Source organism: Rhinolophus sinicus, chromosome 2 (assembly GCF_057876585.1).
Source record: "Rhinolophus sinicus isolate RSI-liver-muscle chromosome 2, RSI-T2T, whole genome shotgun sequence".
NCBI classification, from domain to species: domain Eukaryota; kingdom Metazoa; phylum Chordata; class Mammalia; order Chiroptera; family Rhinolophidae; genus Rhinolophus; species Rhinolophus sinicus.
In genome coordinates, this window is record NC_142502.1 from 96709108 (window position 1) to 96737002 (window position 27895).

At 55.8% G+C, this 27895-nt stretch overlaps 1 protein-coding gene across 4 annotated transcripts in view; it reads left to right on the forward strand.

Annotated features, from left to right (window-relative positions):
* TFEB (transcription factor EB) overlaps positions 1–27253 on the forward strand; it is a 46520-nt gene extending 19267 nt beyond the window's left edge. For 3 of the 4 annotated variants that reach the window (XM_074332904.2, XM_074332906.2, XM_074332905.2), the window contains exons 2-9: positions 20073–20322; positions 20406–20660; positions 21367–21444; positions 23184–23304; positions 23393–23449; positions 23918–23993; positions 24607–24754; positions 26109–27253. In XM_074332904.2, the coding sequence (XP_074189005.2) occupies positions 20095–20322; positions 20406–20660; positions 21367–21444; positions 23184–23304; positions 23393–23449; positions 23918–23993; positions 24607–24754; positions 26109–26600 (1455 nt within the window). In that variant the 5' untranslated portion in view covers positions 20073–20094 and the 3' untranslated portion in view covers positions 26601–27253. Of the gene's footprint in view, positions 1–5926; positions 6141–20072; positions 20323–20405; positions 20661–21366; positions 21445–23183; positions 23305–23392; positions 23450–23917; positions 23994–24606; positions 24755–26108 lie in introns of those variants that run through there. The other variant, XM_019738430.3, reaches the window with a different exon arrangement.
* Positions 27254–27895: the final 642 nt, after the last annotated feature.

Sequence of the window (27895 nt, forward strand, 5' to 3'; positions counted from 1 at the left end):
CATATGGTGGCGGGCCTTCCCCTCTGCCTCCTCTTGCTTCTCACCCTTCACCCCGCTTCCCTGGCCCCTGCTTGGTTTGGAGCAGCCTTAAGCTACCCAGCCCTGGGGGCCAGGCTCAGCCTTGCTCAGAAACTTCAAGATACTTCCCCACCCTGAGCCTCCGTTGGTTCATCAGTAAAATGAAAGTGATTGGCTCGGCTTCAGAAGCCTCCTCCTGGCTTTTTACAGCTTCAGTTCTGAGGGCAAGTCACACACACACACACACACACACACACACACACACACACACCCCACATGCTATGGCTCAGCTGGGGAAGTGGGGGCCTGTGGGTGTGAGGGGAAGGGTGGGCATCCAACTGTGTCCCCTGGGCTGGGGCCATCACTGTGACTTTCATGTGTGACCTTCTGGGAGTGTGGGCAGCAGCCGTAGGGGTGCACATTTGTGTCATTATGACTGGGTGTGAGGTTGTGTGTGAATCAGGCCAGTGAGGGAGTAAGGGCAGTTATCTGCCTTTGCCAGGCGCTTCCCAGGCTCTGAGGAGAATGGAAAGTGATTCATGCAAAGGAGCCCCAGCTCCACATTTTGGCCACAACCCAAGGTATAGGGTGGCCAGGCTTCCTCCCTTTTCCCCACCCACCAGAAGCCTGTGCTGCCCCTCCTCCCTTGCCTAAGACCCAGTTTCTCAGTCAGGGGTAAGTGGGTTCCTGACACCCCTCTCAGGGATATTTCAGGGGGTGGCCCATGCCTGCAGCTATAATAGTCAGTGTGGTGACAGGAGGTCTTCAAGACCCCACATCCTGGCTCTAGGTAATCCCCTGCACCAGAGGAAGTAGCCCTGGCCGTCAGCACCCCATCACAGCCGAGTGCTTTTCCAGCTGGAGAAAACCTGCCAGGGAGGGGAGAGGACAGGCTTCACCTGCCCACCGTCTCCCTGCCGTCCTGGCTGCAGCCTGCTGGTGACTCATTCCCCTGGGGAGTGAGCCTGATCCCCTCCCAGGGCACCCCGGGGGGCCTGGTGCTGAGCCCAGGGCCCCATGGAGCTGGGGAGTGAGGAGTGAGGCCCTTTGTCCGGGGTGGGGGGGGGGTCCCAGCAGACTTTTCTTGAACCCTCTGTTGGCCCCACAGACTTCATCTTCCCTCTGCCCACAGGGGAGCCATAGCCCCAGATTACACAATGGGTCTAAAATGCCTCACAGGTGAGTGAGTAGTCCAGGCCAGGGACTGGACACAGGAGTCCCTATTCCCCAGTGCCTGCCACCGGGCATGTCTCCATTCTACTGCCTGGGTTACTAGGGGAGAGGGTGGGGCCTGCCCTCCCACCCCCCACAGGGCTGCGCAGCCTGGGAGGGGGTGGGGAGGCCCTCTCCAGGGAAATGAATTCCTGGCCTGACCCCAGATGCCGGCCTGCCCAGCTCCGCTCCAGGGTAACGCTGGGTGCACACACAGCCCCATTGTATGCCTGGGCCCCGTGCCCGCCGTGGGCCTGGCACCAGCTCTATCAACAGCAGTAGCTCCGTCAGCTCCTTCGCACCCCCTTTTCAGGTCCCAAGCGATCGAGGAGGAGGAAGGAGGACGGGTGATTCGGGCGTGAGTGTGTCCTGAGTGTAGGGACCGTTTGGATACTTGAGGAACCAAAGGAATATATTTGTTTTCTCTCATCAACTGTGAGGTACAATATCACCCATTCACGTGAAGAAACCAAGGCATGGAGAGACTTCAGTAACTTGTCCAAGGTCACACAGCTGGCGAGTGGCAGAGCTGGGGGCCGAGCCCAGGCAGCCTTGGGTCCAGACTTTGGGGACCAAGACAGGCCACTTTCTAGAAAGTATACGTCCCCAGGGTGAAAGGGGCCCCTGGAACAGCAGGGTCTGGAGTCCCCGTGCTTGTGAGAAGCCTGATGGTTAATTTCCAAGGGTGATGCTGCTGGCGGGGCTGGTAAAGCAGGTCTCCAGAGCTGTGCCTCAGTTTCCCTGCTCCACCCACACTGTATAGCCCCCTGTGCTCCTTGGGAGGGCACACAAATGTAGAGGTGAGTTGTGGCTAGGGCTGGGGCCTGGACCCTCACCCCTATTCCTGTGCTCCACAGGCTGGTGAGAAGCACCCCCTTCCTTAAACTAGGCCTCCCTGGAGGCAGGGGTGATAAGGCCTCTGGTTGTTTCTATTCTGAGAGTCCGTCCTGAGCTGTCCCATCTCCTCAGGTTTCCCAGCCTGAAGGGGCCTCTGAGGCCAGCTGTAGTCTGTGAGGGGGTCCCACCTCTGCCTCACACACATGCCCCTCAGGCCAAGATGGAGGGTGCCCAGACGCAGCTTCTATGGGGTCTGCCCTGTTTCTCAACTTATCTGCTCCATGAGCCCTGACCCCCGGGGCTAGGCAGAATTGAAGCACCTCCCTTTTCCTCGGCCCACCCTCTTATCCCCCGTCTGTCCTGGGCATGTTTCCCTCCTTCAGTGCCACCTCAGCCCTCTTAGCAAACAGACAGAGCATTCTGCAGTGACCACAAGATTGTGCAATGGCAGAGCTGGGCCATGGGGACAGGTGGGGAAGAGAGAAGATGGAAGGGGACACCGAGGTTGGCTCCCCTCTCTCCCCACCCTGGAGCCTCAGCTCCTGCCCCGCTCTACCCGGGCTCATCTTTCTCCGCTTATGCCAATCCCACCAACCAGTCAACACATCTTCATCCAAGGCCACCGGGCTGGCCATGTCCGAGGGCGTCCAGAGATGAGTGTGGTTGGCACGGTCTGTGGGAGGGGGAGAGGGCATGGGGAGCATCTGGAAGCCCAGATTGTGTTGGGGAGACAGAGCGAGGAGGCTCCCGGGGGGAGCCCAGGGCTTGTTTAAGGAGGGTGCCCTGGGTATCTGAAGGGCTGACTAGGGAGTTTGGACTTTATCTGGCAGACAGTGGGGAACCATTGGGGGCAATGGAACAGGCGATGCACCATTTTTCTTTAGTTTCTGTTCCCTTGTTTTTTCAGGGCTATTGTCTTTCTCTGTTTCTCCAAAGCGAGTAAACCCTTCTCTGCTCTTCCATTCCTTCTCTCTGATCCCGCTGCCCCCATCCTACAGGTCCATATTCTGTTCTTCGGCTCCTTTGCTCAGCCATCCCGGCTTGTTCCCCCGGCCCTGCTTTTGTTTGGCTTCCTCGTCTTCTCTTCCTGCCCCCTGACTCACGTTCCATGGGGTACGGGTTGGACTTGAGGGAAGGGGGATACAGGCATGGTGGGACCACATGGTGGGGACCGGTATGATGGTGACTGAGCCAGGAGGACACCCTGTGTTCTGACACAGCCCTACACCCTTCAGGGAACAACCCTCCCCCAGTGAAGTGGCTGAAGCTCGTTAGGACAATCTTACTTCACACTTGTCAGCCTGATCATTGGCGATACAGATTTCTCTAACAGATAAATTAGAAAATGATGGCCTTCATTTTCTTTTTATTAAATTTAGCAGAAAGGGATATTGAACCAAATGGGAATCAGACTGCAGACAAATACTCTTCTCTTGTCTCCTTTCAAACATGCATCCACCTATACATGTATGCATCCATCCATCCATCCATCCATCCATCCATCCATCCATCCATCCACCTGTCCATCCATCCATCCACCTGTCCATCCATCCATCCACCTGTCCATCCATCCATCCATCCATCCATCCATCCATCCATCCATCCATCCATCCATCCACCTGTCCATCCATCCATCCATCCATCCATCCATCCATCCATCCATCCATCCATCCACCTGTCCATCCATCCATCCATCCATCCATCCATCCATCCATCCATCCATCCATCCATCCACCTGTCCATCCATCCATCCATCCATCCATCCATCCATCCATCCATCCATCCATCCACCTGTCCATCCATCCATCCATCCATCCATCCATCCATCCATCCATCCATCCATCCACCTGTCCATCCATCCATCCATCCATCCATCCATCCATCCATCCATCCATCCACCTGTCCATCCATCCATCCACCTGTCCATCCATCCATCCATCCATCCATCCATCCATCCATCCATCCATCCACCTGTCCATCCATCCATCCACCTGTCCATCCATCCATCCATCCATCCATCCATCCATCCATCCATCCATCCATCCATCCACCTGTCCATCCATCCATCCACCTGTCCATCCATCCATCCATCCATCCATCCACCCACCCACCCACCCACCTATCCATGTATGCATCCATCCACGTATTATACTCACCAATGCATCCATTGTATCCATGCATACGTCAAATATTTATTGAGCACCTCTAGTGGATGTAGCACCTCTAGTAGATGTTTTACACTTAATCCTTTCAAAAACTCTCCAAGATGGACATTCTTCTCATTTTATACTGGAGGACACTGGGACCTTGTGAAGTTAAGAAAGTTGCGAAAGGTCATGCAGACAGTGGGCAACAGATCTGGGATGCAGCTCTCCCTGCTTCCAAATGCGTGCTCTTAGTGTGGACTCAGATGGCTTTCTCTGGTGTCCTCAGGGCCTGGTTCTGAGCATGGAACATCATGGCTGTGCTACCGAATAAACGGGCACGCTAAGGTTCTGGAGGCTGGGGTCCTCTAGTTCTCTTCTAGTTGCAGCCTGGGGATGGGAGGCAATGCTGGCTTCTAGTCCTACTGGCATTTGCCACCAGTAACCGAATGTTGCTATCACCAGCCCTGGAATGGAGGCTTCTTCATCACATAACTTGCAACCTGGCTTGCCCTTGTTTCTTCTCTCCATCTTACCAACTCTGCTTCTGAGCACAGTCTTACCTCCCATGGGTGGGAAAGTTCTAGGTACCCCCTTGGTCATTGCACCCAACTCTCCCAGTCTCCTCCAGTCACTGGGTTCTTACACGCCTGCCTCCCAGCTTTTCCACAGGATGGCCAGCCCCCATTTTACTCTGGCTTTTTTATTGGCCTTTTTTTTTCTAAGCGTTAGCGTTAGCTACTCCATTTCAGGTCAAAACTACCTCCTCGGGCCCCACTGGCTGAGACGAGGATGTGAGTACAGGTCATTTACCTAGGACGTGACCCCAGGAAGCACCAGTAGTGGGGTAGAGCAGTGAGACGGGAGGGAAGGAAGCCAATAAAATCTGTGTTAGGGAGCAGTGACTGCTGCAGGTGCAGATGCCCAGTCTCCTTGGGGACCTCTGTCAACTCAGCTTTAGAGTCACCCCACAGCAGGGCGGGTTGAGGGAAGTGGGTGTTTTGTCACTCGCACCCCTCACTATTTGGCTAAGAGCTGCTGGGGGTCGGAGGGGTCCTTCCCCCTTGGCTCTGGCACAGATGCAGGTGCTGGCAGCTGGATGCGCTCAGGGGTGTGTGGCCGGGGTCCTGACAGCATCCACCACGCTCACGGAAGCCAGGCCTGGTGGTCCAGCTGGTCCCCTGGAGGGTGGCTCTTCTCAGCCCTCTTACCACAGCTCTCTTCTCTCCATGCCCATGGAGCTGCTGTGGGCAGACCCGTCCTACTGGGGCCAGTCACCAGTACCACATTCACGGTGTACAGCAGATCCTTAAGGAGCACCTACTATGCGCCTGCCGGGTGCCATGGAGAGAAAGAGGAAGTTGTCATTCACAGTCAAGCAAGGGGTCCCAGCACAAATGAGATTTGTGTCATGTACCCGACATGGCAGCCCTTTCCAGGCCCTGTCCTACGCTAGGGGCCTTCTCTGTGCTCCGTCCTCCCCTAGAAGGTGGGACAGCAGTGCTGGGGAGCACAGAGCCGAGAGCCAGCTTCCAGTCTCCTCCCCGCTCTAGTATCCTGAGGCTGTGATTGTAGCAGCTCTTCTGACTTCCTTTTCCTTTCACTGCCTCTGCCTCTTCCCTTCCTGGTGCCACTAACCCCATGGCTGCCACGTGGTTGCCTTTTCGTCATTGGGGAACTGAGCTTTCTAGTGCCCTCCCCCTGCGTCTCTATGGGGAACAGGATGCAATTCACGGGGCAATAGGGGGTCAGTTTATTCAAGGACACCCTTCTCTGTCCCTGGTGAAGGCTCTGCCTCGTACCTGCGTCTTGGAGAGGGCCTCCTCCCTCCTGACTGCTGTTCCCAGCCTCAGATTCACACTGCTATATAGTCTCATGCCTTCTGGGGCCCAGGAATGGGAAGAATTAAGAACTGGAAGTGGAGTGTAGGTAAGGCCTTCTGGTGTGGGGGATGGGGAAGGGCCCCGCGGGGCAGGTCCTGGGCCTGGCTGGTCCATTCACACTGAAAGCTCCTTACTGGGCTGCCCAGGCAGGCATGCCAAATCCTGGTCCCTTTGACTCATCTCTCCAGCTGCTACCCACAGCCTTTCCCCTTGATGTTTTCACTTCCAAACCAGGTTTGGTCACGGTTCCCATGCCAGGGTGGCGGGGGCAGGAGTGTGTCTGCCTGTGCGGGCCAGCCTCGTTACCTTTGACACCCTCCCCCTACTTACTAGTGTCATCTATTCCCCAGCCCATGGGCAGGGCTGGTGCTGGCAGGGCGAGCCAACAGCCATCCTGTACCTGCCCCACTTGGAGAGAAAGGTGGCTGCACTTATTCCGGGCAGGCGCGTTGCTGGGAGGGCTGGGAGGATGGAGTCGATTTGCCAAGGGACTGAGAGGTGGAGTTGAGGACGAGGCTTTCTGTTGGTGTCTCAGGTTGAGGCTTCAGCATCTATGATCCAGGGAGGATTAGGAGGCAGCTGCCTCCTATGGGGGAGGCTGGGCGGGAGGAGGACTCGGAGCTGGAACTGGTGAAAGATCCTAAAAGGGGAGAATGGAGTTACCAATGCCCCTCCCCCACCCAACCCGCACAAGACCCAGGGCCTTTGGTTCCTCTCTCTGCTCAGCCAAGGGCACAGTTCCTGGAGTTCAAGGACAGAAAAAACGGGGTGCGTGAGCTGCTGTGCGCATTTCCAGAGTAACACTATGCTGTTTCTCTCATACCTTGGGGGTTGGGGGGGGGGGTTGTAAGGGGAGCAGCTCTCTCACTTCTTTGGCTGGGTGGACGGTAGCTGTCGAAGGTCATTTCTCCTGTGAGGTGAGAGCTTGGTCTTCGGGGCACATCTCCTCTGATTTCCCTGATGGAGATGGGATGGAGGTACCGGTGGAGAGTACCTGGGCAGGGCAGAAGCAAACCCAAGTTCTGGGGCTGGGGCAGCTGCCATGGCTGGAGAAGCCCTGGGGTGGGTGAGGACTGGGGTAGGACCCGGGCAAGGGAGCCCCCGGGTGTTATGCTCCTGGTGACTATTCCCAGAAGCCCAGCTCGCAGGTGGGGCGGGCGAGGAAGGCCCGCCGTAGGTGTGCATAGTGAGGGGAGAGCAGTCTGGTTCTCCAGAGGCCTCTGCCGGCCCCGTCCTGCCCCACCAGGCGTGAGTCAGACCGAAAGCAGAAGCTGCCAGACATTGCGCAGGGTGAAGTGAGGCAGAACCAACTGTGCTATTTTGGAACCTGGTGAATTCCCACCCCTGTCCACCCACCTCCCGTCTCTAAGGGCTCCCACCCCCTCCTGGTTGCCAACACTTTGCCTTCCTCAAGGGGACAGTGAGGGCAGGACTTGACTTCCCTTGGAATGTATGCGGAGGGGGGTGCTTTAGGCCCCTCCCCTTGCTGGACCTCCCCGTCCCTGGCCAAAAGTACTGGCTTCTGGGGAACCAGCCTTCTGGGGTGTTGGGAGGGCAGTGCCCCCTTCTGGTGGGAGCTCACAGGCACGGCAGCCCTGGCGAGGTGCCGGTCACCAGCTTTGAGCACTGCCCATCTCCCCCGCCTTTCTTTCACCACCCTCAGGCCAGCTGTCAGCCACCTCTCCTAGGGGTGTGAGCTGACGGGAGCTTCAGGTGGGAGCCTCTCCTGGCAGGGACTCTCAAAGCGTTGGGAGGGATTTCCGGACACAGAGAGGAGATATTTTGGGGCCAAGGGCCTTTCCAGAACCCATGACATCACGTACACTGGAGCAACCCCAACTGACCCCCCCCCCCCCCAGTCCATGGTCCTTTCTTGGGCATCCTAGGCCTGCTTGAAGTTCCAGCCCCACATTTAGGGTTCCTTTGGAAACTGCATGAGCGTGGGGGCCCCTGGTGGTCCAGCCCGCAGAAGTGAAAGAGGTCAGTGGGGTTTGTGTGTTTCTGAACCGAAGATGAGGGTGTAGAGTTCAGAGCTGTCACCCATCTGAGGGGAGAATGGATAGGGGTCCCTGCCCCTCCTGCAGCTGTGCGGCCGGGGAGCGGGTGGGCTTTTCTCTCATTCTGTGTGAGCCTGTGGGGGGAGATGGGCACAGGCTGCCCCGTGTGATGCTGCCTCTCAGGGGCCCTGAGGACAGAGCTCTACCCTGCTTGTTACCCCCCAGCAGCCTGCGGTGGTAGGTGTCATACGTGGGGGTCCATCGGCAGGCACGTTGCAGGTGAGCAATTAAAATGTGGGTCTTTGTCAACCTGAGGTGAGCAGGACTTGGGGTTCTTATTGCTCAGATAGATTTGGGACTTAGGTGAGAGGGAGAGGCGAAGCAGGAACAAGGGGTCTCCTAGGCCGGCTGCAGGGGCTTCAGCACCCCCAGGCTATCTGGTGGGGGCACAGGTGCGTGGCACAGGCACGCCCTGCCCGCTGGGTCATCTGCTCAGTGCTGGAGCCGTTCTTTGGGCAGGCGGGCCCTGGGGCGGTGTGTATGGGATGTAAAGTGTGCGCGTGTGTGCCATGGTGTGTTTGGAGGAGATGCTATGTGTGTGTGCAGGGCTCTCGCATGCTCGGTCTGCATTGCTTTTCTATCGTATCAGCTTCTGGGCCGCTTCCCCATAGGCCTGCACGGTGGCTTTGCCCCCAGTGAGCTGCTGGCGAGCGCCTGGCGAGCGCCGGGCCCGGAGCCCTGTGTCCCTGCCTCCACCTTGGCTCCTGGGCCTGAGCGTCAGGCCTGTTTGCTCAGGTTCACTGCGGGGCTCAGAAGGGCACCTTGAGGTACCTCTCTCCACCAGAGGCCTGTACCTCTCTGCTGTCGCCTCCCACCTGTCACCAAATTTGGAACCAGGTGACCAGACCTCCAGAAGGCCACAAATAAAGTGACTTTAACGGCCCACACACCTCTTAGGATGCCGTGGCAAAGTGCAGATTCTGACTCAGCGGGTCTCAGCGAGGGATGAGAGTCAGCTCCCAGGGGATGCGATGCCTGGGGACCATGCTATGGGTGGCGAGGACGCAAAAGGCCCTCTCCCAGCTAAACCCCGTCGAGGTCTACGCTGCTCCCCCAGCCAGGGAACGAGTACCCGTGGACCAGCTCCTAGGTCCCAGGAGCCACCCACTCAGCTCCTTTCATCCCCTCACCTTCTCTGAGGGAGACACCATCCTGTTTCACAGATGGGGAAACTGAGGCTCTGACAGGTTAAGGGAGTGTTTCGGGTCACACAGCTAGTAAGTGGCAAAGTCTGTCAGTGTCCACAAAGTCTGAGCAGTCCACTGAACCCAACGGTCTGCCCGAGAGAGAGCAGACTCAGAAAGACCAGATGCAGCTGAGGGGGATGTGTGAGGGGGTGCACTGCAGCTGTCCGGGAACTCAGGGGGCAGCCCTGGGTAGTTCTGGGGAGGTGGGGGTGGGAGAGCGGTGTCTGGAGAGGTGTCTGGAGAGGAAGGCGGGACTGAAAGTAGAATAGTGCTCCCTGCACTCATGAGCCCGAGCAGGCAGAGGCTGGGTGTGCAGACTCCCTGACCAGGTGCTGCAGGTCCAGTGCCTACCAGCTGTGCGACCTTGGGCGAGCTTGTCAGCCTCTCTGTGCTTCAATTGCTCCCTCTGTGATATGGGGGCTATATTACTACTTCCCTCATGGGTGAGTGGGGTTGCTTTGAGGATTAAATCAGTAACATATATCACCTTGTAAGCACTTGGTATGAGCATAAGGAACACCCGTTTGTTGGGACCCAGGAGATAATAGACCACCTTCTGTGCACTGAATGCAGTTGTCCCTGCTCATAGGTGTTTCCCTCCTTCCTTTCCCCTCCCCTCTTCCAATGTCTTCTGTTATTTAGCAAAGCCTGGATACTTTAGTTATAAAGAGGTTGTTTTCAAAGTTCTCAGAGGCAGATTAAACTCTTGAAAAGGGAGGCAAACAGTAGGAGTTCCTTTGCAATGTACAAGCTGCAGGGGGACCAGAGGGTGGGGAGGCAGGTGCTGAAGGAGAGGAGACCCCCCAAGAGCAGGGGCCAGCACAGGCACTGGTGGGTCAAGTGCACTGTGGGCCAGGGCCTGGGGCAGGGAGGGCTGGGGTGGGGGTGGCTTAGGTGCTGGGGCTGGGCTCAGAGTGAACCCTTACCTGGGAGCTAGGACAGGAGCCAGAGCCGCTGTGTGTGTGGCTCTGTGCTCCTCTTTGTCCCTTGTGCAGCCGGCAGGTGGGAACGCAAAGGCGGGGTCCATAGGCTGCCACAATAATCCACCTCCGTGGGGCTGCCCCATGGGCCCTGGTTTCCTCATCTGTTCTGGAGCTGGTGGTGGTCACACATTTAAGAGAGACCTGGGCTTGTGTCCCATTTCACTGTGTTCTTACAGTGTGACCTTGGAAAGGTCACTTAGCATTTTTGAGTCTTGGTTTTCTCATCTGCCAGAGGTGCTGTTTGTCCTGTGACGTGTTTGTGGAGGACGGATACGATCTGACAGATGAGAGCTGACGTAGGTCACGTGCTTAGCTCAGTGCCTGGTCCATGGTAGGGACTTGGGGAGTGTTTGCTGCTTGAGCGAACGGGTGATAATCGAACAGACTTTGGGTCACTGGACCGGCAACCTCTGAGGCTCATTCTGGCAAATCTGAGGGGGTGGGATGGGGTGCAGTTTCCAAAGAAGAAAGCTGATTTTTCTGGAAGCTTTCTTGTAGCTGGGGAGACTGGTAGGTGGCCAGGAAACAACCGGAGAACACAGCAGTGTGGACACAGGCAGGAGGCTCAAGTGGCCCGAGCATCCAGGAGCAGACTGCAGAGGAGCAGGGGGCAGGGGTTTCAGGCCCCTCAGCCACTCAACCCAGGAGAAAGGCAGCTGCCCCTGAGGGACAGGGTGAGGGATCTGGCGTTTGTGCGTGTGTGTGCGTGTGTGTGTGTGAGAGAGAGAGAGACAGAGAGAGACACACACACTGCATGTGTAGCTGGGCTGTATCTGTGCACATCACAAGAGTGGACCCTGCCCCAGGACTTCTCTGGTTTTTCCTCTCCGCGCTTTTCTCAGCTCCGTGTCCCCCCTTTACCCTGTACTTCAAAGTCCAGTGGCCGTCCTCCTGGGGCAGGCCTCCTGTCAGGGGCCAGCGGGTCCCTGAGACAGGACAGGTACCTCTCTTTGAAGCTGCCCCCTTTGTTGCACAATTGCCTTGCTTTGCCCTGGGCAAGCAGGCCAGCCAGCTGGGAGATGTCAGCTCCTACCCTTGCCTGTGGGATCGAGCTGGAACACGTGGCTGATGGGCTGGAGCTGTGGGCAGTGGAGGCCGCAAAGCAGGAGCTCCCAGCTCCCCTCTTCTTCCTTTCCCTCTTCCCCACTTCCTGCCTGGGTTCAAGAGATTCAAACAGAAGCCCCTGACTGCATTCCTTCCTCCCTCAGCCCTGCAGCCGCTTGCAGTATCCTGTATTGGGTCCTGGGATGGAATGAAGCATGTTCTGGGTTTGAATTTGGCTTTGTTGCCACATTGTACAGACCACCCTTTTGGAACCTTCACTTCCCCCTGTAATTCATATTTGTTCCCCAATTTTGATTAATCAGAAACAGGTTGATAAGTCTGCTCCAAGAGTGTTCCCATGTGGCAGAGTAATAATGTTGCACAAAAGATACAGAGGACCACATGTTGCATGATAGGCTTTGTGTCTGTCCAAGGTCAGGTGACTCAGCCATGGGGATGGAGGGCAGACCGGAGGATCCCTTTAGGGGAAGGTCTTGGAGGGAACTTTCCAGGGTAATGGCAACATTCTCCATCTTGATCTATGTGGTATTACGCGTGGGTACACACCTATGAAAATTCATTGAACTACACACTTTAAGTCTGTGCATTTTGCTGGGATAAATTTTACCTCAATTAAAAGGGAAAAGGCCAAAATGTTAAAATAAACATGTAAAAGCAGGTACCACTGACCTCATTCCTGTTCCTGGTACCAAATACTTTCCAATCAAACAATGCACCCTTACTGGGGTGAGTGTGACTTCTGTTTGCTCTTTTTAATATTGGAAGGAGCCAGAGGTCCCCACTGCTGCTGCCTTTCATGACCTCTAGGGAACCGCTGGGCAGATAATAAATAACAACCTGCATTAGTGTCTCCAGCGTGCGGCTGCGGCTGAGTCCACTCTGCTGAGCGCTCTGCCTGCTCATGATCTCATTAGAACCCAAGGGTGGGCATCTTTGCCCACCTGCCTCTCCCATAGCACTGCAGTGAATTAGGTGATCTACAAGTTTGGGAAAGGAAAATCTTTTAAAACCCAGGGCTTTTGGAGAGGAAACAAATAGGGTGCCGAGTAATTGGAAAAGCAGGGGAAGACAGTCCTGCCCTGTCCTATAAGGAGAGACAGAGCTGGGGTGGCCACTCGGCTGCTGTGCCCCAGCCTGGGGCCTTGCTATGGTGTGTGTAGGGGGGTGGGGTCTGGGTGGGGGTGGGGAAGACTTGTCCAGGAACGCCCCTGGTGAGCATGGACAAAGCAATAATAAACAGTGACCGAACGGTGATATCTGCCCTCTGCCCAAGCTCTCACCCTTGCAGAGGCATCCCAACTTACGGGACAATAGCTCTGTAGGAGAGGTGGCCCCACTTGCTAAGCCCCACTTGACTGATGGAAAGACTGAGGCTAGGCTCAGACATTGAGTCAGCCAAGGATTCTAATGGCAAGTGCCCACAGCCTCCTGTGGCCAGGACTGCTGGCTCCTGGGAATGTTATGACACCTCCCCACCCCTCGTTCTCTCTGGGTCCGGCCCAGCTGATGCCTCTGAGGCCCTGTGGTTACCTGTGACCCCCTTGGCAATTTGGCGTGGCCTTTCCTAAGGCACAGGGATTGTGTGCACATTTTTGTTCCTTTTCCTACTTCATCAGGCCTTCCTTTGCTGCCTCCTCTGCCAGAGGGGACTCAGAGGAGACAAAACAAACCCCAATCCTGGAATCTTCCCCTCTCTTCCCTTCCCCAGGCTGAAAAGTTTTCCAGGAGCTCAGGGGCGCAGCTCCCTCCGCCTGCCTCCTGGAGCCACAGCATCTGTTCAGAAGGCCGTCCTTTAGTGGTCGCTTTGATTTCCCCTCCGCCACACTGTGTAGCTCCCGCACAACTGGTAGTTTGTAACAGACTGGATCAGGAGACAACTTCTTCCGACCACAGAGGCACAGAACGTAATAAATGGCTTAAACAGGCGTGCTGGCTGCTGGGTTTGCTGGGCTCACACACTTTGTTGTTTCAGCCGCCAGACATGTGTTTTTCTGGGAATACAGGAAATTATCCCTGCCCTTTGAGGAAGGGCAGAGTTTTTTCTGCCTGTGTTTGGGGATTCCAGACCATTCCATCATCCCAGGCACCCTCTGGCCCCTGGGCTGGATGAAAGAGATCAGAGATCAGCTGAAACCCTTTGATTGGAGGGGGGCTTCCTCAGTGGGAATCCCTAAAATGAAATGTGGCATTCCCTACTCCAAGTACAGGACCAAGGCCAAACTCTAAGCCCGAGGGTTAGGGTGGTGGAGACAGAGTGTCAGGGTCCAGCCTTGCCACTCGTCAGCTCTGTGACCTTTGGCAAGTGACAACTTCTCTGTGCCTGTTTCCTCATCTGTAAATGGGAGGCAGTACTGCTACTCATGTCCTGCAGTATTGTGATAATTAATACCTGGCATATAGTAAGCAGGTATTGTTAGCATTAGCTATTAGTATAAAATAGTTTTCCCAGTTAGAAATAGATACATGTTCATTATAGAATAAGAACAACATTCCAAAAGGTAAAAGGAAAAAAAACAACAAAAAACTTGTGATTGCATCATCCAAAGAAGTCAGTAATTTTTGTATATTTCATCCCCAGGGGTTTTTCTACACATATTTGTAGGTGGTAATGATCAGATTTTATTTACAATTTTGCATCCTACATTTTGTCTCTTGGTGTTACTTACTGTAAACATAGCATTCCACCAGGAGGGGCACACCATAATTTATCCAACCATCCTATTGCCGGACATTGAGATTAGTTTTGATTTTTCTCTATATAATGTGATAGGCATTTTTATGCAGAAAAGCCTTTTCCCAGGCCAGTGGATTTCTTTTTAAGGCTTTGATACATAGTGCCAAATTGCTTTTCCAAAGAGCCTGTACCCAGCTCCTCTTGAGAAGTATTGTTGAAGCTGCCTGGCCCCAGACATTTTAAAGTTGTAGCCACACTTGGATGGAAAGGTAATTTGTTCAACTCTTCTTTTAAATTAGTTAAGGTCTACGCTCATTCTTATGTACATTTTTACATGAAAATACAACACACAGACAGAAAATGTACTAATTGTGAGTGAGCAGCTTGGATGCGTTCTCAACACTCCCCTGTCCCCCACACTCACATCTAATTACAGAACATTCCGAGTTGCCTGCCTTTCCCCCTACCCCCCAGCTGTCCTGTACCCCCTCCCCGTCACTGCCCGCAATGGTAACCAGGATCCTGAAGATTCCTTTTGTCTGTTTTTGAACTTGATATACATCGATCGGGCCGTAGGCGTATGCATTTTTGTGTCTGACTTCTTTTGAGCAACATGGTGTCTGTGAGAGTCGTCTGAGTTGTATGGAGCCATAACTGGTTTACTCTTCTGTGAGTAGCATTCCCGTGTTTGGATGCCCCACGCTTCTTTGTCCATGTTCCTGCTGATGGGTGCTTTCTAGTTTGGGCCACTGTCCCTAGAGCTGCTGTGACCCTTCTAATGCGCGTCCTCTGGGGAGCCCAGGGATGCTTTCTGTTGGGCATCCACTTAGGAGTGGGGTTGCTGGCTGGCTCATGGAGTTTGTGTATTCTCTGCTTCCTGCTCCCATTTTTAAAGGATCACCTGGAAGACAGAAACATCCCCAGGGAAGTTCAAGCCGTGCAAGCAATTGAGGGGCCCTACCTCAGCTAAGAGCAATTTGAGGAGCTATGTATGAAGACTTCCTCCAGAGTCTCCTGTCTGGGGCTGTAGCAGAAACGGAGTTGGGTCCTGGGTCCCGGCCTTAGAGCTCTAACAGGCACGTGGCTTCTGACCCTGGCCTGTGCCTCTGGTGGCCAATCAGTGTCCTCACAGGGTCCTGGGCTGGCCTAACAACCATTGTACTGAGCAGGACAGCGCTTGGGCCAGACTCCAGGTAGACATGGGAGGACCCAACTTTGGCCATGATTGGAAGCAGGTTGGGCCCCTCACAACCCCTAAAGCTGTCCTGCTTCCTTTGCCCTTGTTTTAAAAGAATCACACAAGTAGCACATGTTAATATCCTGAGAGTTAAGTGATACAAAAACGGAATGAGAAACTGTGAAAACCCCTCTTTCCCACTCCACCACCCTCTCCCTCTCCCCTCCCCTCCCCAGAGGTAACCGCTCTGAACAGTTTGGGGTGTTGGGGGGAGCCCAGAATAGTGGATAAAGAGTAGGGGCTGCCTGGTTCAAATCTCCATTCTTCTGCTTATCAGCTCTAAAACCTTGGGCAAGTTACTTCACCTCTCTGTGCCTCGGTTTCTCCCTGAAAATTGGGGCAACAATAGTAGTCACCTCATAGGGCTGTTGTGAAGAACAGATGAGTTAATATTTGAAAAACACATAAACCAGTCCTGATGCGTGGCCTTCATTCAAGAAGTATTCTGGTCCTTCTAATCTTTTCTGCACATTTACCCATTTCCTGCCTAATGGCCTAAAGTTGTGCGTTTTAGTCTGCAGTTTGCTTTTTCCACTCAGTGCTACACATCTTTGCGATCTTTGTTTCTTATATTCTGCAGCCTCGTCTTTCCTTATGTGTCCCTTAGGGAATCAGTGATTTCTCCCTATTTTTCCTCTCCCTCTGTCCACATCTTTCCTCAGGCAAGGTCCTGAGCAGCCGGGTATTACTGAGGTGTACGTGACTGAGGAGGGAGCCCCCATACCAGCCGGTATGAAACCAGCTGTGGCCCTGACCAGGGAGCCCAGTGTGGCCCTGTCACTGAGTGCCAGAGGGCCTGCCCTGGAGAGTTCTTGCCCCTCCCCAGTCCATAGAAAACATAGTAGGGGCTGCAGTTTCAGCTGAGGTGAATTCTGCACTTATTGTGTCTCCATGAATCCTCACAACAACCCCATGAGGAGGTACTGTTACTGGCTCCATTTTACCAAGCAGGAAACCAAGGCACAGAAAGGTTAAGTGGCTTTCCCGAAGTCACCCAGCCAGTATGGGCAGAGCGGGGACTTCAGTTGAATCTGTGGGACTGTGAAGCTCATTTTGGTGACAACTGAGCTAGAACCCAGACTCAGCTTAGGGCAGAGGTAGAGTCAGGTGGGAGGTACTGAGTAAACAGCAGCAGGAAGCGGCCTGTGGGTTCTGAGGGTGCAGATGGGAGTGGCTCTTATTGCCTTTGCTGAAACCTCAGTTCCTGCTACGTTTCCCATGCAACTGGGCAGGGGCAGGAATTCTCTGGGGCATCAGGCCCCCCTCCCCTAGGGAAACACCTCAGCCCCAGTGTTTGCACACAGGGGGCACTGAAGGCTCCTGATCTTACTGAGGACATGCATGGTGGGTCCTTTCCAGGCCTGGTGGGTCTGGAGGTCAGATGTTGGGGAGGGGTCTGGGGTCATTTTGGTTCTCCTGTGTCCTTCTTCTTAGTTCTTCCTGCCCAGACCGGGTGCTGGGGGAGGCTGGGAGTGGCCCCTCAGGCTTTGAGAGTTAGCAGGTGTGCTTGAGGGGTAAGCGGGGGTTATTATGTCCAGGGTCTCTCCTGGACCACTTCGTCTGCCCTCAGGTCCCCTCATGTCCCTCCCTCAGCACCACACCCATCCCACCCAGGCCAGGAAAAGCAGCTCTGTGAGAGGGTGACAGCTTTGAAAATGGGGGTGGGGGTGGGAAAGCCTCCCTGCTACCACTGAGCCACCCTCTGTCAGACGACAGGGGACAGGCCAAGGCTACCCACAGCCTTCAATGCACAGACCCCTCACCCTTCACAATCTCTGATATCCTCTCCCGGGAGGCTTACACAGACCCGGGTGTGGGGGAGGGGGACAGGGAGTCCTGCGTCCATCTTACAAATGAGCAAACCGAGGCTGGCGCAGCCGGTGGGGGCGCAGCAGGCCCGGCCCAGGTTCTCCTTGTGGCAGAGCCAGCTCTAGCCCAGCCCTTTGTCAGAGAAACAAGGGGCTTGTTCTCCCCTAGCTCTCCCCGTGCTGGCTGGCACTGCCTGGCCCGGTCACCTCCCCCCCAAAGGGCCAACTGAAGTGAGATTGTTACTGAGGTGGAGGGGTCACCAGTGCTGCTGCTGTGTGGGTACAGCTGCGAGGGAAGATGGCTGGGCTGGGGTCCGAGCCTGTGGGGCAGTGGGGGCTGGTGTGTGAGGTGGGCAGTGGGGGTCAAAGACACACTGCCCCTCTGTAGGGATACAGGAAAGGGGTGGCCCTGCTGCAGGACAGAGATGGGGGCCGAAGCGGGTGTCTGCTCCTCTCTCCTGGGGAACTGTCCTGTGGGGAGCTGGGCGGAGACCCCTGGAGCTGAGGCAGCCCCTTTACTAATTCCCTGCCTGGGGGGGCAGAGTAGGGAGGAAGGAGGTGAGGGAGGGACACTGAGTCCTCAGACCTCAGAATGGTGCCGTCTCACTTTGTGGGGAAGCAGCTAGGGTGGTAGGCGGGGCCCTGGGCTTGGGCTCCATTCCTGGCCCTGGATCAACAGACGTGCAACCTGGGGCAAGCTCTTTCCCAGCTCCACATGGAGACGCAGTGATCTGTAGAGACCCCTGCCCTCCAGGGTTTGGGCTGGGGAGCCAGACCCCTGGGATTGGGTCCTAGCCTCTCCCTGCCACCTCGAGATATTTAACTTCCCTATGCCTCTGTTTTTCCTTGTTTGTAAAAGGAGAATCATCACCAAAATGACCTCACGGGGCTGTTTGAGGTTAAAGTGCTCAAACAGGGCCCAGCACACAGTAATTGCTCCAAGAGAAGCGGATCATTGTTACTTCCACGATCCAGTGATTTTCACTGAATCCTTGCCAGTACCTTCCGCTAATGCTTAGTCTGATTGACAGAACATGTCAGCCTGTGCTGTGTTCCTCTGCCACCTGCAGAGGTCTGGGTCTCATTCTTAGGACCCTGGGGTGCAGCTCTGGCCTCTGGTAGGTACTGCAGCTGACCCTGCCGGTTGGTGCTTATTCGTAACTCACCCACTCAGCCTACCAAATGCCACATGCTGTGCAAGACACACGATTTTTATTTAGCACTCTCACCAAGCTTCTGAAGTAGAAACTGTTTACAGAGGAGGAAACTGAGGCCCAGAGAGGTTAAGTGACTTGCCCAAGGGCACACAGCAAAGAAATGGCAGAGATGGGATTCAAGCCCACACCTGTCCTGTTTGACAGCATTTGCTCAACCACAAAGTCATGCTGCCTCTTGCAAAGTCCCTGAGATGGGACCCTCCCGCCACTGCCAGGACCTGTATGAAGTCTGGGCACCCCTAGGGGCCCTGCATCTTTCAGAGAGTTTCAGCCCATTCCAGCTGGGTGGGAGGGACCTTAGAAATCACCTGATCCAACTCTATCATATTGTGATAAATAACATGGGAAGATGGCAACTCAGAGAGGGGAAGGGATATGCCCAGGGTCACTTAGTGAGCTAGGGACAGCTTAGGCCCAGATACAGGATGTGTTCTGTCCTGTCCCCTTCCAGACTAGGCCTGGAGGCCTTAGCCCCCGCCCCTCCCTCCCCCATCCCATTGAGACCCATTGAAGATCAGGGCTGATGATATGTGCAGTGGTGGGAAGCCCTCTCTGGGCTCTGGGAGAACCGGGTGCCCTGAAGCGGGCCTGCCTGTGGGCTTGCCTTTCCTCACTGGACCGTACATTCCATAAGCTCAGGGGCTACAGTTGGCTTGCTGCTGTATGGCCAGTGCCTGGTTCATAAATAGTAACCGTTGCCTACACACATTCATAGAGCATCTACCTGTCCCAGGCCCTGGGCTAGAGGCCAAAGGGACAGCAGGGAACACAGCAGGCGAAATGCCTGCCCTTAGGGGAGTTTGCATTCCTGGTAAGAAAGAGACAGACAATGAAAGAGCTAAGCAAAAATGCGTATTTAAGATGTTGGTAGGTGATGTGGAGAAACCTAAAAGAAGGAAGGGGCATAGGGAGTCGGGGGAGCAGATAGGAATTTTGTAATTTTAAATAGTGTGGTCATGGAAAGTCTCTGTAAGGTGACATTTGAGTCTTGGAGGAGATGAAGGAATGAGCCATGGTGGTATCTGGTGGGAGGGCATCCCAGGCAGAGGAAAGAGCCAGTGCAAAGGCCCGGCGATGGGAGCATGCCCGCTGTGTTTGAGGGATTGGGTGGAACAGGGGAGAGTAGTAAGGGACGGGGTCAGAGAGGTCCACAAGGTGGGCGCAGATCCTAGAGGCCCTTTTCTGGTAAGGACTCGGTTTTTACTCTGAGCCAAGTGGGAGCCATGGATTGTTCTGAGCAGAGGGAGGGACAGGATCTGACTTAGGTTTTAACAGGATCCCTCTAATTGACTGAGTTGTGAGTAGAATGTTGTGGGGCAAGAAAAGGGAGAGGTGGAGTCTGAACATTAGGAGGCTCCTTCAGGAAGCTAGATAAGGTCTGGAGGAGGCTGGGCTCACATGGGTGAGAGCGAGGTAGTGTCAGGCAAGGATCTATGCGACGTAAGAGCTGTCAGGATCACCATGTGGCCTGAGAGAAAGAAAGGAGTGAGGTTGACGCTGAGCATTTGGGGCCGACCAACCGCAGGGAGTGAAAAAGAGGGAGTCTCTACTTCTGGCCTGGGAACCAGGAAACTTGGATTCAAGTCTCAGCTCTGTCACCCACTTGCTCAGTGACCTTGGACAAATCCCATCCCCTCTCTGGGCCTCAGTGTCTTCTCCTGTACAATGGGTACGACCCCCTTGTGCTCTAAAGCCCCAGTGTTCTAAAGAGGACACATGCCTCACAGACCTGCCCTTGCCCCGTCCATAGGGAGCCAGTGCCAGCAGCCGCCATGGCGTCACGCATCGGGCTGCGCATGCAGCTCATGCGGGAGCAGGCACAGCAGGAGGAGCAGCGGGAGCGCATGCAGCAGCAGGCCGTCATGCATTACATGCAGCAGCAGCAGCAGCAGCAGCACCAGCAGCAGCAGCAGCAGCAGCTGGGGGGGCCGCCCACCCCGGCCATCAACACCCCCGTCCACTTCCAGTCTCCGCCACCTGTGCCTGGGGAGGTGCTGAAGGTAGGGCCTGCTCAGGCCTGTCCCCCCCACCCCCCGCCCTAGCCCTAGGACGCCCTACAGCCCTTGCCTTCTCCCCCTCCCAGGTGCAGTCCTACCTGGAGAACCCCACCTCATACCACCTGCAGCAGTCCCGGGACCAGAAGGTGCGGGAGTACCTGTCCGAGACCTATGGGAACAAGTTTGCTGCCCACATCAGCCCCGCCCAGGGCTCCCCGAAGCCCCTGCCAGCCGCCTCCCCGGGAGTGCGTGCTGGACATGTGGTGTCCTCCTCAGCCGGCAACAGTGCACCCAACAGCCCCATGGCCATGCTGCACATTGGCTCCAACCCCGAGAGGGAGGTGAGTGAGGTGCTGGCCAGTGGCTGCCACGCTCCTGCCACGCCTGGTCTACTGGTGGAGACACGGTGCTGTCCTCGGGGAGCCCCAGTCTGAGGGGAGACACAGCCCTGCCCTCGGGGAGCCCCAGTCTGAGGGGAGACACAGCCCTGCCCTCAGGGAGCCCCAGTTTGAGGGGAGACACAGCCCTACCTCAGGGAGCCCCAGTCTGAGGGGAGACACAGCCCTACCTCAGGGAGCCCCAGTCTGAGGGGAGACACAGCCCTGCCTTCAGAGAGCCCCAGTCTGAGGGGAGACACAGCCCTACCTCAGAGAGCCCCAGTCTGAGGGGAGACACAGCCCTGCCCTCAGGGAGCCCCAGTCTGAGGGGAGACACAGCCCTGCCCTCGGGGCCCCAGTCTCACAGGAGAAACATCGTACCTACTTTTGAAAGCTCTGCTAGGGAGAAACAGGAGACACAAACAGGAAAGGCCAGCATAACTAGAATGCTGTGTCCAGACAGAAGGTATATAAAGCAATCTCCCTGGGCACCTGGGCTCCTTGGGAAAAGCCCTGGCCTGGGTCTTGGGGCCTGTGGGAGAGCTCATCCTCCCCTAGATGAGCGGGTGAGTGAGGTGGGCTCCAAGGTGCCTTCAGGTCGGTGTCCCAGGGCCCCCTCCTCACCCTTCCCCTAGTGGGCTCTCCCTACATGGACTTTTCTCTCTTTCAGTTTGATGTCATTGACAACATTATGTGTCTGGACGATGTCCTGGGCTTCATCAATCCTGAATCTCAGATGCCCAATACGGTATTGCTGGCCAGGGTGGGGTGGGAGTGTCTGAAGGGGTGGGCAGAGGTCGGGCCTGGCTCTGCGCCTGGAGAGAACTAGAGACCTCAGCTGTAGAAACAAGAGACACCTCTATCAAATCATGGATTGAGGGCCCAGGGCCCAGCAGAATTATGAATCGGAGATGTGCCTCAGCTTGCATGTTTGATGGGGCTTCAACAGGGAGACGTGGCTGGGCAATCGCAGAAGGCTTCCTGGGTGAGGGTGGGGGCAGGAGGCTTGGTGCTGGGCCGCAGCAGAGGGGAGGCATGGAGAGCGGTCCTGGAGGGGAACAGCGTGGCCACAGGAAGGCCTAGAGCTGGTGACTTCCTTTGGGATCTGGAGCTTTCCTCTTCTATGACGCCTAGGCCTGTGTCCTTCACGCCATGGGGCACGTGACATGGCACTGGCTTTGTCCCTTTCCTCCAGCAGCCTCCTGGCCATATGAATGCTCTCTGAGCCTCCTGGGCAGAGGGGAGGTGGCAGGTGGGAAGGAGCCAGGCTTGGAATCAAGAGGCATGGCTTCTGGCTTTGGCTATGATCTTGGGAAGTCCCTTAACTATTCTGAGCCCGTTTTCTCAGCTGCAAAATGGGGATGATATTTTCTACCCAAGGATTATGGGAAGATTACATAAGGCAAGAGATTGGGGTGACAGGTATTTACATTGAGCAGATGGAATTGCAGGTATCTCCACCCCTTGTTCGGACGTTCTGAACCTCATCTGTTCACTCCTGCCCTTTTCCTGAGCCTGGCCCAGCTCATGCCACTGATGGGAAGTCCCCACTTCTTACAGTAGAGAATCAAGAAGGCAATCATCAGTCCCCACTGTACTGGTGACATTGCCCAGTGACTCGGCAGGGCCAGCCAGGGCCAGTTGGCATGGAAATCTACTGCCAGCAGGGGCATCAAAGGCTAGGAAGGGAGAGAGAAAGAGAGAGAATGAGAGAGAGAGAGAGAGAGAGAGAGAGAGAGAGAGAGAGAGAGAGCAGAAGTGTCTGGTCCCGCTAGTGGTTTCTGTGTACCATGAGGGGTTCTGGGCCTGTGATTTGCTCTGCGTATTTCTGTGGCAGGAGCTGGGGAGGCCTTTCCAGAGCTCAAATCTGTTCCTGTCAGGCCCCTGCTTAAACCCCCACTGGCTGCCCATCACAAAATCCCAGGATCTTTGCCCCCGGCCCTCCAGGATCCAGCCTCACCTCCTGCCCAGCCCACATCACGCTCTGCCCCTGCAGCTTGAGCTGCTGTGACTACCACACTCTGTCTGTTCCCATTCTATGCTCTGCCACACCCTCCCCCCCTTCCCTCCAGTGACCTTCCTCACATCTCTGCTAGGACTCAAGTTCCACGCCCTCCAGGACACCTTCCAGAAACTCTGGAATAGATTAGGTGACCCGCCCCTGGACTGCCTAATGCCTGGGGCGTAAATCCTCTCCCACACTCGCCCCTGGCTGATGGTGGTCGCAGTGACTCTAGGCTGGACCTCTAAGGGCCTCGTCTTAGTCAGCTCTGGACTCTGCAGATTTTCAGAGGCCCAGGGTGAATTCCAACATCCCTGATACTGGCTGCAGACCCCTTAAAGCTGAAACTGTGGCACCGGAGACACCAGTATAGCTGCTCCCAGGTGTCCCTGGGAATGGCTGTTCCTGGGACGATGGGACCTGGGGAAGGCCCCCTACGGAGAGGGGGCTGCTCACTGGGTCTCTCTCCCTACCTCACCCCACAGCTGCCCCTATCCAGCAGCCACCTGAATGTGTACAGTGGTGACCCCCAGGTCACAGCCTCTCTGGTGGGTGTCACCAGCAGCTCCTGCCCGGCTGACCTGACTCAGAAGCGCGAGCTTACAGGTACTGCCTTCCTGCCTCTGTGTGCCCTGGCCCCCTCCTCCCCACGTCTCCTCTCCCCCCTCCCAGCTTCTCTCTCCTCTCCCTCCAGATGCTGAGAGCCGGGCTCTGGCCAAGGAGCGGCAGAAGAAGGACAATCACAACCTAAGTGAGTCCTCCCTGCCTCCCCCCTTCTCCCTGCCTCTCCTCAGCCCTTTCACCTGGGCCTGTGGAAAGCCATTCTGGCCTGCACAGGTCGTAGGAAGCTCTCCCTACCCAAGGCCTTTGGCGTGACAGGGCCAGCTCTGACTGCCCTCTTCCAGAAGGGGTAGGAGAGGGGGTCCAGGGAAGAGATATTCATGAAATCCCCAGGACTTCAGAGGGAATGCGTTTATCAGATTGTTTTCTTTAGGGCATGGAGCCTGGGGACTTCCAGCAGTGGGGTGCGTCCTCCCGCAGGCAGCTTTGCCTGGATTGTCTGCCCTGGTCCCAACCCTCTCACACCATAGAAATCCCATTCCGTTGGTCACCCAGTACTTCCCAGAAGGGCAAAGGCACCCTCCATGGGCGGAGCCCTTCTCCCCTGCTGGGGTCCTCATGCCTCTAATTGCTCCCTCTGGAATTTTTTTACCTGTAGTTGAAAGGAGACGGAGGTTCAACATCAACGACCGCATCAAGGAGTTGGGAATGCTGATCCCCAAGGCCAACGACCTGTGAGCTGGATTTCTGGGGGAAAGATGGGGGCTGGGTAGGGGCCAGAGCAACCAGCCCTGTGCTGGTGGCCAGGGGGAAGGGAGGGAAGAGAATCCCTTGATTACTACCTTCTAAGAGCTTATCATCTGTTCAGGAAAAGAAGATCCTTCCTTTACCCAAATCAGGAAATTCTAGACAGATGAGCAGATATCTGAAAGTGAGGCTGGGTCAGGGGGTCTTCCTGGAGGAGGAGTCATGCTGGGAAAGGTTGATGTGGACATTGGACTGGTGCAGAGGTGGTCCAGGGGTCAGAGTAGTGAGAGCCAAGTGCAGGGGTGGGTTTTGGTGGCAGACATGGAAGGCGTGAGGAAGGAGGCCGCTTTGAATTGCTTGGTTCCATGAGATTCGTGAGGTGGGTGGTGGCAATGAAATCACCTGGGAGGGCGTGTTCTGTGCATCTGGAGATCAGCCTTCTCCAAAGATAGGGGTTGGGTGGGTCTGGGGTTTGTGGGCAAAGTTGGGACAGGAGACACTGGCTTCTGAAACCAAAGCAGGGTTTTACTCCCACCCACCGAGCACATGGCAAATACTCAGCCATTCTGAGCACACACTTCTGATTCTGCTGGCCTGCAGGGACGTACGCTGGAATAAGGGCACCATCCTCAAGGCCTCTGTTGATTACATCCGGAGGATGCAGAAGGACCTACAGAAGTCCCGGGAGCTTGAGAACCACTCTCGGCGCCTGGAGATGACCAACAAGCAGCTCTGGCTCCGCATCCAGGTCTGGGCCCTGCACTTGGACTTCTTGGGTAGCTCTGACCCCTGACCCCTGGCCTGGCTCCTGACCCCAGGGGGCAGTGCTTACACTGAAGACACGAAAATCATGCCATGAGAAGGGAGGAGGTATCAGTCAGGTCAGGATGTTATAGTTTGGTAAAAAACATCCCCAGCAACTTTAAGCCCCAAATAACAGCTGGAGGTTCATTCTGGGAGACCTTCATGCTGGGGACTCAAAGTGATGATGGACAGGTACAGCTTAAAGCCATATGTTACTCTTCAGGTGACACTTGTCACTTCCATTTACTTTTTTTTAAAAAGATTTTATTGGGGAAGTGGAACAGGACTTTATTGGGGAACAGTGTGTATTTCCAGGACTTTATTGGGGAACAGTGTGTTTTTTTCCCAGGACTCATCAGCTCCAAGTCATGTTCTTATCCTTTCAATCTTAGTTGAGGGGGGTGGTGGTGATGGGGGTGCACAGCTCACCATCCCATGCAGGAGTCGAACCGGCAACCTTGTTCTTGAGAACACGCGCTCTTAACCAACTGAGCCATCTGGCCACCCAGGAGCTCAGCGGCAGCTCATTGTCTTCAGTCTAGTTGTGGAGGGCACAGCTCACTGGCTCATGTGGGAATCGAACCGGCAACCCTGTTGGTCAGAGCTCGTGCTCAACCAACTGAGCTATGCAGCCACCCCTCCACTTACATTTTCATGATCAATGCAAGTACATGTCTACACCTAAACTCAAGGGGGCAGGAAAATAAAAACCTACCCATGTGGGAGGCAGAGAGCTGGAACTATCTGGTGGCTAGTGCTAAGAATCACTATAGGGGGCAAACCAAAGAAGTAAGGCTTGGGAGAGTCACCGCAGGTTCTAGTCCTGGCTCTGTGTTGAGGGCCTCTGTCCTCTTGGGACAAAGGATGATTGGACTGAAGCTTTTACACTTCCCTATTTCTATCTCTCTCCTATTTTCTATTTCTCATAGTAGATACTATAATTTACATTACAATCCAGCATACATAGCCACACTCAAAGTGAAAGATCAAAATTTCATCAAAGAACCCTCATCCTTAATAGATGCAATACATTCTGATAATTTCTAGTCTAGTCCAGGCAAGTCTATTTCAATTAAAGAGAATAGAGAAGGAGCTGGTCAAGACACTACAGTGGTTTCACCACCCACTAATGAGTTGCGACTTGTAGTTTGATCAAACTACGAGATTCAAGAGCTACCCTATGCTGAGACATATGCTGTGGTCTTGGGTGCCACGAGGGGAGGGGCAACGGCTGCGGCAGGGGTCAGGGGACAGCTCGTGCCTAGGTGTGTGCCCTTAGCCCTCTCTGCCCCCCGCAGGAGCTGGAGATGCAGGCTCGTGTGCACGGCCTCCCCACCACGTCCCCATCGGGCATGAACATGGCGGAGCTGGCCCAGCAAGTGGTGAAGCAGGAGCTGCCCGGCGGCGAGGAGGGCCCGGGGGAGGCCCTGCTGTTGGGGGCCGAGGTCCCCGACCCTGAGTCACTGCCGGCTCTGCCCCCCCAGGCCCTACCACCCCCGCCAGCCCAGCCCCCCCAGCCACCGTCCCCATTCCACCACCTGGACTTCAGCCACAACCTGAGCTTTGGGGGCGGGGGCGATGAAGGGCCCCCAAGCTACCCCGAAGCTCTGGGGCCAGAGCATGGCTCCCTGTTCCCCAACTTGTCCAAGAAGGACTTGGACCTCATGCTCCTGGACAACTCACTGCTGCCACTGGCCTCGGACCCCCTCTTCTCCACCATGTCCCCTGAGGCCTCCAAGGCCAGCAGCCGTAGGAGCAGCTTCAGCATGGAGGAGGGTGACGTGCTGTGACCTTGGCTGCACCCATGCTGGGGAACGGGGCAGGCCTAGGGGCTGGGAGGGCCAGGGCCACCACCCTCCCCCCTTCAGGCTGCACTTGTGTGTGAAGTAGCCACCTGCCCTGCCTCACTCCTCCCTGTTGGCCCCCTGTTTGGACTTAGTGCCCGCTTGGCAGCCTGTGGGGTCAGGAGAAGCCCCCACCTGGCTCAGTACTCCCCAGGGGCAGCCCTCTTGATGGGGCTGGCTGGGAATAGGCCTTCAGCCTGGTTTCCGGGGGTGTGCTGGAGGTAAGAAGAGGTCCCAGGAGGGTCCTGTCTTCTGAGGCTGACCCCCACCCCCACCCCTGCCAATGAAGGAGAACACAATGGAGCAGGGGGTTCAGGAAGTTTCTTTCTGAGGCAGCGACTGGTCCAGGGGGTGCCCAGGCCTGCCTTTCTGGGACTCAGATGGCAATAAGCCTGTCCTCCAGCCTGGCTGCCCCCCTCACACAGGTGGGACACCCCCACCCCCCTTTGGTGCTAACAGCTCTCCACCAGGTGGTGTGAGGGCGGGGGTGGCCAGCAGAGGGGGCGCTGGGTTCAGGTTCGAGTGTGGGGTCACTGCTGGAAAAGCAGCTCCCCTCCAGGCTCCCCACTTTGTGCCTTTAGTAAATACTGTGCTTTGTACCTGCTTGTCCTGTCTCTTTGGAGTGGGTCAGGGGCTGACAGAACAGGGCGGGATTCAACACAGTGGGTTCCTTTCTGGATTCAGGGTTCGGCTGTCCCCCGTGGGGGTGAGGGTAGGGAGATGCAGAGAGGTGGGAACGAGCTCATCACCTGCTTCCCCCCAGCTCCCCAGCCCTGCCTTGTGGAAAGTTGGCCACGTAGCTAACCTTACAGTGGGGATTGGGTGCTGATGGGCGCGTTGTCCCCCGGAGCCACAAGATGGCGCTGCAGTCTCGCTGGTCTCACACCTGCCGCTGTGGCCTGAGCGGGCTGGGCAGGACGATGTGAGGAATCAGGTTGCTCAGGAACCAAGCCGGCTGGTCTTAGCTGTTGTTGCTGGACATCCTTGGCCCATGCTACTCCTGGCCGGGGTGGGGGGCATGTTTCTCCTGTACCCCACCCCACTTCTAGTGGTGACCTCTCCAGATTCTTCCTCCTCCCCTAGGTGGGCTGAGACCGGGCTTGAAAAGCAGGCAAGGCCAGCCCCTCTGTTCTCTTAGTGTCTCTAGCTGGACAGGCTTCTTCGTATCCGAGGGGCAGTGTCCTGTGATTTTGGAGACAAGCACCCATGTGAACTGGTTTGGGAGGAGGCAGGAGCACAGG